Source organism: Lolium rigidum, chromosome 1 (genome assembly GCF_022539505.1).
Source record: "Lolium rigidum isolate FL_2022 chromosome 1, APGP_CSIRO_Lrig_0.1, whole genome shotgun sequence".
Classification (NCBI taxonomy): domain Eukaryota; kingdom Viridiplantae; phylum Streptophyta; class Magnoliopsida; order Poales; family Poaceae; genus Lolium; species Lolium rigidum.
In genome coordinates, this window is record NC_061508.1 from 187,266,919 (window position 1) to 187,284,637 (window position 17,719).

Below are 17,719 nucleotides of genomic sequence, written 5' to 3' on the forward strand. Positions count from 1 at the left end.
GTGGTTCTTGATAAGCCACGGCCTGTTTGTATGTTACATTTGCATGGCATGCATTCAGTCTTGGGACAAGTGCCTTACTCAAATAATTTGTTTCATGTGGGTTGAAAAGTTAAGCCACGGGTAGTAATATACATGCAACATTCCACTACATTGGCTGGTATTGGATTTATTTCAACAAGCCATAACTTAAATATTCAAGTTGAGTGGCGTACAATAGTACATATGTTCCATCAAGGAATTCTTGGTTTAGCTCTTCCATCAAGGAATAGTTAATAGTATATGAATTTCGTGTGTGATTAGAAACAGATCAACCTTTAGAAAGTTGGCTGGACAGAATGGTTCGAGTTGTGCTAGACTGCCATCGGATGAGAAGTTAAGAAAAGCTATTTTGGCAAGTCTCCATGAATTATCAACAAAGGCTGTGCGAGTCTGCCTTGGTTTTGTATACAAGGAGAATTTGCAACATATGGTGGTGAATTCCACCCCGCCCACAAGGTTTGTTGGATCTTGCCAATTCTAGGGCAATTGAGACTGACCTGATATTTGTTGGTCATGTTGGACTAAGGGTAAGACTCTGCTCCTAAAATGTGCACACATTTTTTATTAGTGTTGTCCTACACATCACAATATGAAATCTACATAGAGATTTGACGGTGGATGTTTTACTATGTTATGATCCTCCGAGTGAAGAGGTAGCATTAGCACACCCGAAATGACTATCACTTTGCATTTTAGAGCCTTCGAGGTCATCTCGCTCTCCAATTGCTTATTTCTTTGGTTTCCTGTACTTTTTTTTATCGATTGCTGAATTCTTGTCATTTTCAGCTTTCCTACTACATAAACCTATAAATGCATTAATCGCTAGCCCTTGCTCTTTTTTTCAGCTAACCAATAATAGTGTTTCAATATACCAGTAATGCAACATACATTTTGTTGTTTATACTGTAGAACATGATTTTAAATGGTTTAATAAAGAGATATATCTGTAAACCTATGATTCTGTTCAGCTTGTACTTGTATCTGAAAATCCTATATTTTTCCAGGTTGTCGAAGAGGCATCGGACATGGTACTAGCTGATGACAATTTTGGTACCATAGTTATTGCGGTTGGTGAATGAAGATCTATTTACAACAACATGAAAGCTTTCATAAGGTTTGTGCAGCTGGAAGCCTTGTCCCCACTTCCACTTGCAGCTTTGTGGTCGCTTGCATGCATTTTAGTTGTTCTCTACACTTAGGATGCACACCAGAACAACTCAGCTCGACTACACCATGAACAACATTATAGTGGTCCAGTGGTGGGATGTGTCAGCCATTGCCGGATTTATCAGCGACATATGTCATGGTGGTGTGGTCCATCTCTCCCACAACGTTCGCTGCTGAGCCATGGTTGCCCCACATTCGGGTTTGATAAATCAAAACATTACCTGAGCATGTTTGGTAATGCTGCCTCTGTAGAGATGGGTCGTGCTGAGGTGAGTCTATGTGTTTAATTCGATCCCTTCCTTGAATTAATTTTCTTAGCGTGTGGCTGTGATTATTGTGTATGTTGAACATAGTCTTGTGAGATATCTGCTTACATGTGATTGCTCTTGGTGGCAAATAAAAGGAATTTGTGAGACATCTCTTAGATTTGAAGATCATGTTCCTCTGAATTTTGTGCGGTGCCATTAGATGAGAAGCCAACTTCTTCTTTTTTCCAACTTTTTATCCTCATGTGTTATGCCTATCTCAAATTCTAATACAAGCATATGATGTTCTTTGCAAGTACCATGAGTGAGAAAATTTATGGCCCTTAAGCCATCGAGCATTTGAAAGGAGGCATGGATGCGGCAAATAGGGAGTTATTTAAAACTCTCCTTGTATTTAAGACATGGCGGACTACTACCACTACTCGATTCTTTAATCTGAAACACAAGCGGTTTGGAAAACAAAATTTGTTAGTTTGATCAGCTTCGTTAGCTGCTTATCTCACACCTCCCTTTCTAGGCTTTGCCGAGATATTTTAATTTGCTCAAGTTGAGAAGTTGTGTACAAATCCTGCAGTCTATATTTTCTCGCTGCATAATGATATTTTCCTCTTTTTACCGAGTGCTACCCCGAAGCTATGCAAGTTCTTCTCTGCCGTCGTTTTGATGTCTCGTAGCTTTATCCTAAATTGGTTTACTCTTACAGCACTAAAGTGCATTCTTCATATTTTTCCAAGATTTATTTTCTTGGATAACCATGGCTCATATTTTCTCATAGTTGGTTCTTCTTTTTACTCGTGATAATGTATCCTTCTAGATCATGCAGGAGTTCTGCATAGAGTTTCTAATGTAGTTGGTGTATATGATTTTGATGCAGCCAAAAGAATCCAGGGAGGAATGTTCTATAATTGGTACTATATCCTTGCTCTGTGGTGTGAATGAGGAAATGGAGCTATTAGTCCAATTATCATTTTTCATCGGGTATTCATGGACGATTGTTCATGCTCTTCTCGGATTATGGGCATATGAACACACACAGTTTTAGTTATAGTGTCATCACACTCGTGCAAGTAGGTAGGGTCATGTTAATGTGAATCTTTGAGACAGTAGCTGGGGAACTAAATAAATGTAGACATTCACAGGAAATGCATAAATTGTGGTTAGTGTATGAGAGCACTGACACAATAAATGTAGACATTCACATCCTCTTGTATACGTAATTATTAAACTTTGCTCAGTTTTCCCTAAAATTTTAAACTTCTGAGATTTCCCTTTTCCAATGTTCTAATTAACAATTGTTATCTCGTTCGTAATTTCCTGATGTTCGCTATGATTCGTAAAATCTAAGAAAATATTACCGGTCCCGCATATGTACACGGGTCTCATGGGATAGCCTTTTAGCATTGTGTGTTACAGGTATTATCTTCCTTTTAGCACTAGCAGTTACATCTATTTTTTATCTTCCAAGTATGTTGGCAAAATATTTTCATTCGCAGATGCATTTTAAAGTAATGTTTGAACGATCGTAGACGAGTATTGGTACATGTTAGCCTTTTAGCATTGTGTGTTACAACTATTATCAATTGTCTTTCTATGTGGATTAACTTTGATGCTAGCCTTATGCATTTTCCCATACCACATAAATATTTTGAGGCAGTACTAATTGTAAATCTTGCATCTGCCACAAATAGTTCCTCTAAATTGTAATATTTTAGGAAGTTGGTGTGCTCATCTCTTGTTTCATGTGCTCATGTTTTCAACTACCACTAAAAGTTATTGAATGATTTAAAGGTTTATTTATTATTTGGCTGGTATTTTGTGGTTCAACTCGGACTTACTCATATCCAATTTCGCTTGGTGGTAGTTGAAAAGATTTTTACCCTGGCCTTGGATTCGCCTTCCCGGCGAGCGTGGCGGGGGCAACCACAGGCGAGGTGACATTGGAGTCGTCACCTCTGGTCAAGTCATACGGGACCAGGAAGCGGGAATATGCTACGACGACCTTATAATCCTGAACAGAGGTAGTATTTGCCTTCTACAATGTGTTTATCCTTAGCCTATAGACATATTGTTCTTTCATACATTTACGTGATCCGTTTCTAATAAGCTGATGCCGTTTGGGATTTTGTTACCTGTTTTGTGTTTGTTCCTCTTCTATCAGAAACTGGATGATTGATGACAGTGATAACCAGATTAGAAACTTAGCGAGAAGCCGAAAGCTGATACCAGAGCTTTGACATGTGTCTGCTGCAAAAAATCCCTTTTTTACACGTCATGTGCTTTCACCCTGGCTGCTTAGTATGTTAGATTAATTTATGTGTAATGGCTTCAGTTAAGTTTATTTGGTTGCTTCTAACACGTCACGTGATGTCACCCTTCTGAATTGAAAACCCTCTAAGTATCGGAACCATACATTGTTAGTTATTGTATAATATATTTCCGTACTTTGCTGGTTGTATATAAGTGTTTGTACTTCGCTTACCATTTTGTGTACTCTATTCTAATTTCAACTATTAGGCATGTTGTTTGGCATTGAAACATTGTGGTTTTGGAATACTTTAGTTTTTTGAAAAATTCAATTGTCAAAACATTGCCATAACAACTATGACTAGAAATAAAAGACTTCATGAACATTGGTGATTAGAGTGTGATCATATTAAGAGATCTAAATCCACACACATAGTGTAAATCCTTTATCGCTTTTCCACATGATTGTAGTAGCGTAATATGAAATATAAAAATGTACGACAGCCCCGGGGTCGTGCGCCAAGGCGCACATCTAAATCTAGTAATTCACAAGGCTTACCATACCACAAGATCATATGATCCAAAGTGGGTACACTCTTTATACTTCATGTGTTGACCAACTTGAATTCAATCTTCACTCTTAGTATTGGTCAACCTTGTATCTCTTCATGCTCTAGCATAATATCTTGATCATTCATTGCTTAACACGTAAGCTAGAGCGTGGCTAACTTGAGTTCCACAGAAGAACTCCATCTTAATTTCTTGTTCTTTATCATATCATATTCTTCTCTTCAGATGATCTTGATGCCAATACCAAAGGTATAACATTATATTCATGTCATCCACACTTGAATCCAACATATGGACTTCAAGAAATATCTATGGAATATTCCTTCATATAAAGACAATGAAAACATTAGTCCATAGAGGAATGTCATTAATTATCAAAAACACACTTAGGGGCAATGTACCCTTGCAAACTTGAGTTCCACACAAGAACTCCATCTTCATTTTTTCTTATTGATCATATCATATTCTTATCTTCAAATCGATGACCTTGATGCCAATACCAAAGGTATAACATTACATTCATGGCATCCATATTTGAATCCAACATATGAACTTCAAGAAATACCTATGTGATATTCCTTCGTATAAACACAATGAAAACATTAGTCCATATATGATTATCATTAATTACCAAAAACACACTTAGGGGTAATGTACCCTTGCACCTCGCAATGTCCAAGTTCATGGGAAGGTTGCTCATGCATAATATTGAAGTTTTGAGTTTGAGAGCTAATATCATACTGACATGGGTATGCCTAATTTGGCTTAAGGTTTGTGTCACCCTGGTGTGTGTTGCAAAGAAGCCCATGATGATGGAAGCCGAAGCCCGCAAGATGAAGTCTGTCGAATAAGGAAAAGCCCACTACGGAGCCGACATATTTCTAGTTAGGCAAGTCACATATGTAAACCGATCCTGGGACCTAGCCTCTTATATAAAAGCTGGGAGGAGCCAGCGGAAGATCATCGAATCTTTGCTGTAAACCCTAGCTTGTTCTCGTTTACGACGCTTTAGTCTCAGAATCAATCTATCGGATAAGCCTTATTCGTCTGACCAATCGTCGAACCACCAACACACCACTTTTACCTGAACCCTAAGTCCATATCCATGGATATTGTCGAGGTGACCCCTCGTCAATTGGCGCCGTTTGTGGAAAGCTTGGACGCTGGAGTCATAGAGTCGGCGATTTTTTCGGTTCCACCAAGCAACAACTCGTCAATCGACGACGGGGAGATCAGCTTCAATTCCATCAATTTTCTTCCACACCCGTATGTTTCATATGCACTTAGTAGCTCATATAGATGCGGAAAAAAGTTGTGGCATCACTTCTCCATAGGTACATTTTTTTATTCGTGCATACTCCTTCTATCCACGAAAGTATTTTCGTCATTTTGAAGAGTCAAACATTTTCTGTTTAATTGTGTTTATATATAAAAAGGTACCAATATTTTTGCCACCAAATTAGTATCATTAGATTCGTGATAAAATATTGTCACTAGCTATTTAATTTTGTATATATTTTTGAATATACTTGGTCAAAGTTTGAGATAGTTTAACTTTTCAAGAAAGTTGCAAGTACACTCTTTCGTGGAGTACGCAGTTCTGCGTACGGGCATTTGAATTGTACCGTCACAAATAGTCAAGTAACGCAAACGTTTCATTCTGTTATTTTTTTTTTAAAAAAACAGGCCACCCTTTCAAATTATTCTTTTCTTGAGCATTCGCAAAATTCAATTTCAGAAGCCTCTCCTTGTCGCCGGCGGCTCAACCATCCTACCAGCTATGGATCACACCGCGGAGCACCTCGATCCCGCCGCCCCGGCATCCGCGCCCGCCTCCGTCGCCGAGGTCAACGCGTGGCTGGCTTCCCTGGCTGCGGAGGGAGGCGGAGTGGGAGGGCGCGGAGGCGGTGGGGCGGTGGCCTCCGAGCTGTCGCTGGGGCCCGACCCCACGCCGCGCGGGGTGTCGTACCTCCGCGCGCTCGCGGCGGCGTCGCAGGCGCGGTCCCGTGCGGCCGGGATAGCGGCCACGGGGCTGCGCGCGCAGGCCGCGGAGTACCGGGCCGAGGCGGCGCGCCTGCGGGAGGCGCTGGAGCGGGCTGGCCTCGCAAGGGACGCGCTCCCTCCGCCTGCTGCCTCCGCCGCGCGCGCCGTCGCAGCTGTCGCGAACCTCTTGGCCATCCGCGACACCGAGACGAGCAGGTGACTTGGGGCTAGGGTTCGTGTTGTTTTCTCTCGTGCACTTAATGGGCGTTAGATCTAGGCCTCTGATGGGAAGAATTATTCATGGTTTCCGACTTTAAACCTCGAAATTGAATGGATTCCGATGAATGTGCCGTTTCAGTGAGCAGGGTGTCTGCGGGGGATATCTGCCTTTTACGAAATGACAACTAAATATGCATAGTATCATTCTTAAACAATGACAACTAAATAACAGGAAATGGCTTTAAAAATGGACGAAGAAATCAAAGGCTTTGACTATTTAAATAAATGACCCCTGTTCGAGCTAGGGATATGACTAGCAAGTACAATGTAGCAATCTACTTGACTGGGGTGTTCCTGAGAGACTGGACCTGGTAGAAGCTGAGATGCTCTTATGCGCATAAAGACATACGATACGGGAAAGGGTGTGGGTGCTTTGAGTGAGGGTATGCTCTATTTAGGATAGAAGTGTTTCAAAAAAATGATTATGAGACTTGGGCAGCATGAAATAATATAAACTGGTGAAAACAATGATGGCGAGCTTTTGCATATGAGAACCTCTGTGCTTGGCTCTTTCAAAGGATTGAGTTCTGGTGCAGGCTCGAGCTTGTATCGATTTGGGATAAGGTTGAGCTTGACTCGTACCTGATTTTTATTTGTACAACCCTACTGAACAGAAACTACTAATGTATAGGGGTAGTCTCAGTGCTTCAGTTTTTCTTATAAATTTTGAAATGGTGGCGTTGCAGCTTTGTGGTGGCCAGTGCAGACTTGTGGCTGAGGAGAGCAGAAGTGGAGGAGAAGAGGGACAAAGTGCATAAAGAGTCGAAGGCACTTCTTGATTATACAAGGAAGGCCATCACCAAGCTTACTGAGCTCAAAAAGTGAGTTGATAATTGCTTCGTTTTTAGTTACTTCAGGAGTACACTAATTATCACCACATCTTGTTAGAAAAATGTGATATATATAATAATCTGTTCACAGGATGCTGGAAAAATTTAAAAATGATGTTGAGAAGCAACAAGTGGAGCAAATGACAGACTGGCAGACAAAGCTGGCCATGATGGACTCAAAGGAACGGCAATATGTCCTCCAAGTCTCAAATTACAAGGTAACTGGTATTTCTGGCAATTTGTCTAATTCAAGTATGGATTTAGGACATGTGTGGTTCATAGCTAACTTTCTTGATTGAGAAAAAAGTGTGGCTAAGATGTCCAAAATTGTGGCAAGATTTAGCAAAAAGTTGAGTATAGGAATATTAAAGCATGGTATAATCTGGCTGGAAACCAAACAGGCTTTTGGTTCTTAATATCGACTTGCTATATGTGGCCCACTACTTTGAAAGAAACTTGTATTGACAGTTTGCACTGCTAAAGCCAATAGTGTTTTCTAGAAACTTGTCAACCGTGGGATCTTAGAAGTATCTAGATCCAATGTTGTTAATTGTTACTACAAATTATCTTTGACACTTTTTAGGTTCTAGCGTTTAGGCAGAAGTCAGATGCTTATCTCAGCCAGTGTTCTAGTTGCCTGCCAGTCCTTTACGTTGTTGCCTTATCTATCTGAGCTATCTGTGCCCCCTTTTGGGTCAACTTTGCATTGTATACTTAGCAGTAACACAATGTTGTCTGATTAGGAAATTTACTTTGGTATCTTTCGATTCATATCCCTTTTGTCTTTTTTTTTGAAACTCATATCCCTTTTGTCTATCAGGCAATGCTTAACCGAGTGGGATACACCCCAGAAGTCAATCATGGTGTGTTGATGGAAATGGCAGAGCATAAGAAGGATCTTGAGAGGAAAACTAAACCCATTGCAGACACATTACGGAGCTACCAGGATTTACCTCCAGTATGTCCTTTTCCTTCTGTTGTGTTCCTTTTATTCCCGTTGCAATCCTTTGCTTATTCTTGCCAATCTATGGCAATTGTAATCAGGACAAAGCTCTAGCTGCGCTAGCTATAGAGGACAAAAAGAGGCAGTATGCAGCTGCAGAGAAGTACCTTGAAGACGTGTTGCAATCTGCTTTAACAACACCTGGTCTATGATGTTCTGTTAATTAAATGGAAAGTTCTATTTGGTGTGTCTGATATCTTAGAATCGATTGATGTTGTAATGACTATTGGTTTTCTTGTAAGTTGTGACCTGGTTCTGTATTCTTGTAAATTCCCTCTTCGAGTGTTTTCCTACGGGAAATTTCACCATAGAAACTAATTCTGTTGCAGAGAAAAATTAAGACACTTTCTCAGGACAGCTTAACCTATTGCATTCCTTGTATAAACACGTGATTTTGGATAGACATGCTATATGCTTATAGGTTAGCCGAAGTGTGACAATCTAATGGATACAACTGTATACCACGGTATGTATGTTCATGTTTTGGTGGAGTTTCATTTGTTCTTGCATCTGCATACAATGGTGCCAATTTTATCTTCAAAATATTAAAATCAAACTCGATGCTGAGCTTAACTCTTTCTGTTGGAAGATTATCATTAGTTTTATCTGAATACTGTAGTGGAAAGTGTGGTGTTACATTCCGATAATGTATCTTTCAGGGGACTTCACATATTCTTGTTCCATCTTCCATCATCTACTGCCATAACTCAGTTTCACATATTTACTTGCTCCGAACTGAGCTGGTAGACCAGTTTTCGAGTTTATAGCCAAATAGGTTGGTTCTAATCACAATCTGCAAAGAAACTGAAGAAGAGCGAGTATATTCCTGGGAAAATTATAGGGAGCTTCCTAGAGGTGGTTACAAGCTTCAAAGAATATAGGTGACTTTCTCTTGAAGCCAATATAGATAATTCCTCTGACTCTTGTTGGTAATTGAACAGACTTATACACGATACTGAATTGTTCCATCTTTCATGCAGGTGTGGGACATGACATACCATCCACATAGGAGGAAGCTTTGGATCAAGGATTGGCAGCTTCAAATTTTTTGACAGATAAGTCCAGAGGCTTCAAATTTGTTTGGTTTATCTTATCTACTTCTGGTTATACAATATCATAGTTTTACTTGGGCTTGAGTTAGCTTGCAGCCTGCTTTATTATGTGCACATCCATTGCGATGAACTGGCCAACTTTAGCTATAGCTGCTTGCAACCAAATTTAGTTAGTCTCATCAACAAAGTCATTGTATCATGTTTTGTTCATCTGTATAGGATTATTGGGCACAATGTGTTTGGCTGATATATGTGTAGCAACATTTGAATATTAGAGTAGGTATGGAAATCTTCAGCGGGATCAAACCAAAGTCGATACTGCTTTTCTTGGCCACCTTTCCCTCTGCCATAGATGTTTGTGTGCAAGGTGTATGGCCTGCCCGTGCTGTTCCCCAAGATTTCGAGGTCGATCTCGTCATGTACTTGCCACTGCCCCTCTGTTATCATCTGCCCCCACATTGCAGCAGAAAGAACAGTTAATTAAAGATGCATGATTGACATGAACTTAAGCTGTTCATCTCTTGATCACTTACATACAGTGTGGTGACAGTGCCAGCAGAGCCTTTTTTTTTTTTTTTTTTTTTTTTGCGAGAAGCCAGCAGAGCCTTTGGCGACGAGCTTGATGTCCATGTCAAACCTCCCGAAGAGGTAGGTTGTCCAGCGGTCGAGGGACAACGACACAGTTTGGTGGCCCCATAGCATGTCAAGGCTGTCGGTCATGTCACCTATTACCTGAAATGGATAGACTGCTAGGATGAGACAGAAAGTTTCTAGAGAGGCTAGGAGATGAACCCTTGTTCTCCCCATGGCCTTCTAGTGGTGTTAAGTTAGCAGGCACACTCTGAGCGTGCTGTGTCTAAATGGTGTGTAGACTTATATAGACTCGAGTGAATGAGGGACCAGTGTGTGAAGTCTAAACAGATCTAACATAGCATTGGGTTGATATCGTTGGTTGGTTAGTGAAGAGTTGGGTATGAAGAACTGATAAAAAGAGGCTTGAAGCAAAGCTCAAGGGGGGACAGTCAGGTGTTCAGTTGACAGTTCTATCATGGGACCAACCTGAGCTGCCCCATGGTGCCCTCTGACAAATTAAGCTGGCTTTCTTGGAACTTGAGGGTTTATGGTACTATGGCATCAAGAGGGTCTTAGGCCCATGATTTTTAAGTTGAGGGTTTATGTCCAATGCTGATGTGGCATTTTTTCAGGAGGAACTAATGCTGCTGTGTTGACACACACTGCTTGTAAATGGTGGTGTAAAAGCAAAAAAAAAAGCTCAACAAACAAAAGAAAATTACAGATATAAGTAAAGAAAATGCCCCCATACTCTCCAAAAAGAACTGTTAGACTTGTGACCACAAATATTTTGTTGAAAATCAGGCCCGTATTATGTTCTAGGGTCTTTACAGCTTTCAACAAATGCCACTATGCCTACGAGTCTCTGTTGATATCGCTATAGCAATGAGAATTGCTATAGAAATGGAGCATGCAGTTTTCTGTCTGGTCGACTAGGCTGGTGCATCTAATGATTCGTAAAAAAAAGACTGAAATTCTGCAGCTATAGAATTTTTTTAGTAATACATGTATTGTCCAGCTGTCCGTAAATAAATCAAACTATCTAAAAATAGGCAAAGCCACCACCAGTAGAACACAACTCACAAGGCCATGTGCACAAGAGCCCCACATGAATTAGCAGGTAGTTTCGGATTGTGAGCGTGTGTTGGTCTATTTCCAACGACCATGCTCTTTAGGGCTCGTTTGGTTCACATGAATTCCAAAGGAATATTGGAGGATTCCATTCCTTAGAATTTTTTCCTTTAGAGCGTGTTTGGTTCCTAGGATTTGAAACTATAGGAATATTTCCCATGGTCTACTTTGTATACAATCCTATAGGAAAATTTCCCTTAGGTCCAACGTCATGGAAAATTTCCTTTCTTTCTATGACATATGGTTGACATACACACAACACCTTCAAAAAAATCCTGCGTTTTTTCATGCAACACAACCAAACAACATATAACATACATTGCTGGGTTTTCAAATCCTATAGGATTCAACATCTTATGACATTCTATTCCTACGATTTTCCTATTCGAACGCTTTAGAAATCCTGCAAACCAAACAGACCTTTAGCTTGCGAAATTCCACTGGAAATGTCATGGCCGAGGCAAATGTGATGCATGTTTATTGTCATGATTGGTCAGAGGCATACTCCTGAATTTTTTCCTGGATTTGGAAGTCTGCATGTCAAGTAAAACACAAGTTTTTCTTCTGGATGGTTTTATTGGACCGTTTAAACAAAAGGAATCTATTGGCTAGAAAGAATTTTAATCTGCCTTCATACTCATGCGCCACCTTTCAGTGCAGTCAGGAAGAAACATTGATTCATCTTTTCTGGGATTGCCCATTTGCTATGAAATGCTGGGATTATATCTGCCCTCAAAGAACTTTACACCTGTCTGTCATGGATGCTTTCTATGATGTCAAGAACAAACTTAATGTTCCTTTTGCTATGGAAATTATTATTGCAGCAGCTTGGGGGATATGGGTTGTCAGAAATAACAAAATCTTCAAGAACCAATTGCCAACCTTTCAAAGCTGGAAAGCTATTTTCAAGAATGAGCTTAGAATGATACAGTAGAGGATAAAGAAAAAGTTTGGAGAAGCTTTCAATGAATGGATCCAAAACCAAGTGTAGAACTGTTGTCTTCTTTTGTTTTTGTTTCCTTCTTCCTTCTTGCCTTATACTTCTGGTATAATTGCTCTGTATTGTACTGTTACTGTTGCTTTTATTAAATAATAAAAATCGTAGTGGGGATTTTTCCCACTGTTTAACCTTCAAAAAAAAAAAATCTGATGCATGTGTCAATGTCTTTGAGGGCCTCAAAGTAAGTCCTTGGACAATGTTAGATATATTTTAATGCATGCTCATAACGTTGATAATTGGTACACACACATTTTTAAGTTTGTGAATTGTCTAAAGTAACATTACCATCATTTTGAAATCTGAGACCCCCCTGACTGCTGTGGGAATTGAATAGTTGCACGCGAAATTCCCACAGATGGTATGGCGGAAATAGCGGAAACAGCCCCTCCCGTCAAAGGAAGGGCTCCTTTGTTCCCCCGCCATCCTGAAATCCCTTGTAATTTTGAGTGTATCTGCTCGGGGAGATATATATATAGTGTAAAAAGGGAGGCCACATGTGCCTGGGTGGTGACCATGGGCCAACTATGCCTTCGCCGCTCTGGATGCTGTTTTATCTTTGCATAAATTACAACTTATTTTTGTCATATTTCTATTAAGTCTAGGAAAGCTCTAACTGTTTCTCCTTTTCCATCTAACATCAATCCAGCGGTCATCCGCTATATGTTTACAAGAAAACACAATATTTCCATAAAACATACACAACATGGATGAATAATAACTGAAACAACATATTTACCTGTTAAATTTATGATGCAAATGCATGTATTACACGTGCAGAAGCTGGACCGGCTGCTAGGACGGACATGTTCTGTTCTGGAGCCCATGAAAGTAGGTGATTGTTTTATCCAGAAGCAGCATGACCATGCAACTTTGTTGAAAAAAGAGGAAAAAACCACAAGTTCTAAATACAAGAGCCACAATCAGTGGTTTAGGCTTACAAAATGTAAGTGGTTTTGGTAATTAATTACATATCATCCTATGGATAATTTTTTTCATTGAGTTATACATGAATGAATGTTCCATAGGTGATGCGTGAAGAATGCTGGATGAATTGAGGATGAATGCCTTCAAGATAATGATGTGTATCATGATTTTGTAGTTAATGAATTCATTCAGATGAAAGGTTTTACCAAGTTAATGAATCCATCCAGTGAGCATCACTTCTTGACATTGAGCTTACTGGTTACCTATGTTCATAAGGTACTCCAGTAATCATGGTACTGTACATAAGTTGCTCGAACACAACATGTTAGATTTCATATTACCTCCATTCAATTATCATGGTTTTTTTGACTAGCCTTTTTTTTTGGATAACAGTAGGACTACTGTATATGTTTTTTTATTGATTTTTGAGTTTAAGTTACCAGTGTACAAGAGAGTTATTATACAAAATAGAAGGGAATAAAAGGTACAGCCAAGAAAAACTTTAAGCTTGCATATATTGCATTAGCTGTGCACCCAACATGTGAATTTATGGGATTTTATGCTCTTATTATGGTAGGGCCTTTGGATCCAGCCGTGCTGTTTCTTATAGAAAAAGATACATTATTTGGTTTCTAATAATGAACTGTTCATATTCCAAAAGAATGGACAAAATCATCCAGTACATCTCTCACCCTGTGTATCTGATATAGTTGAATCACTTCTACTGTGACTTGCACTCCTCGGTGGACCCAATCCTCCTCTTTGGGTCAGCGCAGTAATCATAGATCTTGCTGTTGGCATCCACCTCCTGCACTTGCTGTTTCTGCGCGTCGTCCAGCTCCTGGCCGCACATCTTGGAGCCCTGGTTTGGAGAGCAGGAGGTGGCCTTGAAGTTCCGGAAGTACGCTGTGAATGGCGCTAGTGACCAGTCGGTCTTGACCCGCCCGCCCTGCGTCGCCCAGTCGTCGGCATCCCAGATGGTGCAGTACACCCTCATTGGTTGAAAGTTTGGATAGGGGGCACCACCAGTACTCTCCTTGTTCTTGATATGCCGGAGCAGCTTGTTATCAGCAAGGATTCTGCAACACAGCAATATCCATATTAGCTACTATATGTATAGGCTTAGATCTTGCAAATACGGCGTAGTAGGTTGAGCAAATTAAGGTGCGCTTTCACTGAGATATGAACCTTTTTTGATCTAAGAATTGATTTAACGTATGCCAATAAATTAGTTACCACGTCATCTGCTAATAAAATTAAGTAACAAGGCTGAATAAAAAGAATTACATGACGCAACATCTTTTTTAAACTTGATTTAATACGTGTGAAAATAAAATATGAGCCGTAATGGAGTATATATCTACAAGGAGTGATGCTCACTGGATGGATTGCTGACTCCAAATGATGCTGTAGGTGTGGAAGTCCTGGGTGGGATCAAACGGAAGCCGGTACCCCTTCTCCCTGCTGCCTTTCCCTCTGGCGTACAGGTTGGTGTGCATGGTGTAGGGGTCACCGCTGGAGTTCCCCAAGAATTCAATGTCGATTTCATTATGGAAATTCCATGATCCCTCTGTCATCGTCTATTCCCAGATTGCAATGCAAGATAACGGTTAGTCTAAAGAATTCACTGAGACATGAAGGTCAATCCGTCAATTGTTTGGGAACTTACATAAAATGTGGTCACGGTGCCGGCTGAGTTCCCGGGAACGAGCTTGATATCAATGTCAATCCTCCCGAAGAGATAGGTTTTTTTCGAGCGGAATGCGGAGGTCATCCCGCGGTGGAGGCTCAGAGCGATACTGTCGTCGACAACTCTGGAGCTGCCCCACATGGTCTCAAGTTCATCTGTGATGTAGGCGGTGACCTGTGGGGTGGCTAAGGTGATGAGGTAGAACGCCGCTAGGGAGGCTAGGAGGTAAGCCCTAGCCTGGCCCATGGCTTCTGCTGGTGTTTAAGAGAGTGATCACTAAGTGCAGTGTGAGTGTGCTTCTTGTTGATGGTATGGGTGGGCTTATATAGACACAGGTCCCTGTAGGGGAGATTAGTTTGTCCAAGTCTTAACTGTCTAAGCAAGATGAACATAGTAATAGTTATTCTCGGAAGATGTAAGAACTGGAGAGATTCGTCTGGCCAAGGGAGCATACAAAATTTGGTGGTAGTGGGCTTCTGTTAAATCTTATTGGGCAATTACCAAGTTAAGTTGACTAATTGTTGAGGAATCTATCACAGCACCAATCTGTGAGCCGCCCTAACATGGCTTCTGGCACTGGCCGACTTAAGTTGGATCTCCAGCAAGTTGAAGATTTATGGTACACTCCTATGGATGGGTTCGGGTGCGGCTTCATGTGGTGGTGCAGTCTTACGTAGTATTGAATCACTAAATCGGCTCAACCTAATCAAATACATGTCCCGAGTCGTTAGGCATCTTGTTTTCCAAGCCCTCTTGTCATTAGATCTATAGGGAACTGAAAGCGCAAAGTCGGTGATCATTTTTATTTACTTCAGCACTCAGTCACACAGTTGGGCATCGTTTGCTGCAGTTCCAAGTTCCAACTCCTCAGCATATAGTTACTGTCAGATTTGTCCAGTGTCAGACTTCGAACTGCTTGTTCGATGGATCCTGACAAAGATGTCGCATTCATGAGATTGTGCAACAGTTAGGTGTTTATAGAAAAATCTTTGAAAGGAGTGCATGAAAAAAGCTTGTTTGGTCAACTAGGTTGGTTGATGTAACGATTTTCTTAGAATGGTATTCAGTTAAAACCTACAGTATTAACTAATGCAACTACACAAGTGATGATGTTCCTCCATGGGCAAATCATACTGGAAGTCAAAAGGGTGGCAAGTCAGCTGCAGATATCGAGGTCCTGCACACAAAGGAAAAATCCGCTGGAATTTTGTTACATAGATGTTTCTGATTTGACTGTTGTGACTTGTGTGCACTTTCGTCCATGACATGGTTGTAATTAACCTGTAAGCTCTCAGAACTTGTAAACATGCACTAGGCAGATTCATGCCCTGGTCTCAGCATGAATTTTGAAGACAAAGTCAGCCAGATCTGATATGTACACGTCAACACCCCCTCTCACGTGTGAGAGAAAAACGAGAAGAGAAGTCAACACGTGTAGAGAGGCAAAGAGGAGATATAATTTTTAGAATAAATTGGGAAAGCCAGGATTTGAACTCGAGACCTGAGGCTCTGATACCATGTTAAGCTTTATGCACTAGCCACTTGAACCAAAAGTCCGAACTTATGGAAAGGGCTAGGCAATCTACTTGTACACGTCAACAGTTTGATCAGGATATGAAGTTCTTCACAGTATAAGAAATATCTTGACCATTCAATATTATAAAGCATTTATATTCGATTTGTCTCTGAATTGTTATGCATTATTTGAACGAATATAATTCTCATACAGACTCAATTTTTCTTACAGATCTTGTTTACATTTTTTCCGATCCAGGTATTAGCTAGTTTTCTTCAGAAGGAATGGAGGAGCACTACCAAATACTATAAGCAGGAGAAATAGACGGACCAAGTACAAATATTACAAAGGTAAGGGACTATTACTGTCGGCCATGGTCCTCAAAGGGTAAACTTGCCATGGCCAGGCACCAGATCCTAACGTCGTCCAATGCAGCATGAGAAACAGCATGCACTGTAGCATATACAGTAAAACATGCGTGCGTTTCTTTCCTTCCAAACGCTTGTAGGTTAAGACACCATATCTAGATAGAGCCTCGAGAAAGAGAACCGAATGAAAGAGAAAGAGAAAGAGAACCGAATGGCCAAGTGCATCGTTGTCTCCTCATGACTTTGCGAGAGCCGAAAGGGTGATTATAATGAAGTAAGAGACACCTTGTTGGTAGGTCTTGATCAAGTTGGAACACATGATACCCCTGCAGTTGCATCAAACTCCACCAGGTAAGTGCATCTAAAACTTGATTAGTGATCATCACATTCAGTCATTTTTTCTTCAGTTTATAGAAGAAGAAAAACTGCATATCTTTCACCAGTTTTTTTCAGAGTTTAAGCATTTCATACAATTTTATGTAAATCCAGTGTCTTTGTTACTTGGTTGCTAATAGAGTAGATCCGTACAGGTATGGGGCTGGCTGACCCTGCATCCAACCAAATACAGTTGTTCATGGTGTTTGTGTTGAAGACCGTGAAGCTTCCGTACTTGCAATACAGGTCACATGGGCTAATTAATGTTCACCGTTTTTCTACATGCGACCAGATGGAGTTACCTAGAGATCGCATCGATTCCATGCTCTGCCGAGATTTGGATTCGTAATTTATAAAGCCTTTGTGTCGGGCTTTTGTCAATGCCAAGGCACATGAGAAGCGTCGGAGATAATTTTGTTGGTGGAGAGTGGAGTACTCTTGAGAGACGGTGTGTTCAGACTTCAGATGGAGCAGGGCATTATACACATTTAATGCACCATTTGGAACCCAAGGACTTTTAGCCCGAGCCATTGGTTTATGTGAAATTCTGCGCGTCAAACCTGAGTTTGCTCAGTTTGATATGGGTGCCCTCTGTATTTCAGACCCTACATTGGATGCTCGACATGAAAATGCTTTTGGGTAATGTTATTTACGTGTGCAAAAATAGTTAATGCTAAAATCATAAAGTTTCATTGTGCTTGGTACCTCT

The 17,719-nt window shown here is 40.6% G+C and overlaps 2 protein-coding genes across 2 annotated transcripts; one reads left to right on the forward strand and one right to left on the reverse strand.

The window, feature by feature from the left end:
- Positions 1 to 6,056: 6,056 nt before the first annotated feature.
- On the forward strand, positions 6,057 to 8,738 carry LOC124682829 (AUGMIN subunit 1-like). Its single transcript, XM_047217440.1, has 5 exons — positions 6,057 to 6,485; positions 7,235 to 7,369; positions 7,470 to 7,596; positions 8,199 to 8,336; positions 8,423 to 8,738. The coding sequence occupies exons 1-5, from the start codon at positions 6,067 to 6,069 to the stop codon at positions 8,531 to 8,533; spliced, it is 930 nt and encodes a 309-aa protein (XP_047073396.1). The 5' UTR covers positions 6,057 to 6,066; the 3' UTR covers positions 8,534 to 8,738.
- A 5,044-nt stretch (positions 8,739 to 13,782) lies between these two features.
- On the reverse strand, positions 13,783 to 14,997 carry LOC124682830 (xyloglucan endotransglucosylase/hydrolase 2-like). The gene is made up of 3 exons (XM_047217441.1): positions 14,731 to 14,997; positions 14,442 to 14,641; positions 13,783 to 14,140 (listed from the first exon to the last, which is right to left on the reverse strand). The coding sequence occupies exons 1-3, from the start codon at positions 14,995 to 14,997 to the stop codon at positions 13,783 to 13,785; spliced, it is 825 nt and encodes a 274-aa protein (XP_047073397.1).
- Between the last annotated feature and the right edge of the window lie 2,722 nt (positions 14,998 to 17,719).

Excerpts from the sequence above, each read along its gene's own strand:
- LOC124682830 (XM_047217441.1), bottom strand. The coding sequence starts at position 14,997 with ATGGGCCAGGCTAGGGCTTACCTCCTAGCCTCCCTAGCGGCGTTCTAC. Across the intron at positions 14,642-14,730 it reads GCACCGTGACCACATTTTAT|ACGATGACAGAGGGATCATG; the intron begins GTAAGTTCCCAA and ends ATCTGGGAATAG. Across the intron at positions 14,141-14,441 it reads TGGAGTCAGCAATCCATCCA|AATCCTTGCTGATAACAAGC; the intron begins GTGAGCATCACT and ends GCTGTGTTGCAG.
- LOC124682829 (XM_047217440.1), top strand. The coding sequence starts at position 6,067 with ATGGATCACACCGCGGAGCACCTCGATCCCGCCGCCCCGGCATCCGCG. Across the intron at positions 6,486-7,234 it reads CGCGACACCGAGACGAGCAG|CTTTGTGGTGGCCAGTGCAG; the intron begins GTGACTTGGGGC and ends GTGGCGTTGCAG. Across the intron at positions 8,337-8,422 it reads GCTACCAGGATTTACCTCCA|GACAAAGCTCTAGCTGCGCT; the intron begins GTATGTCCTTTT and ends AATTGTAATCAG.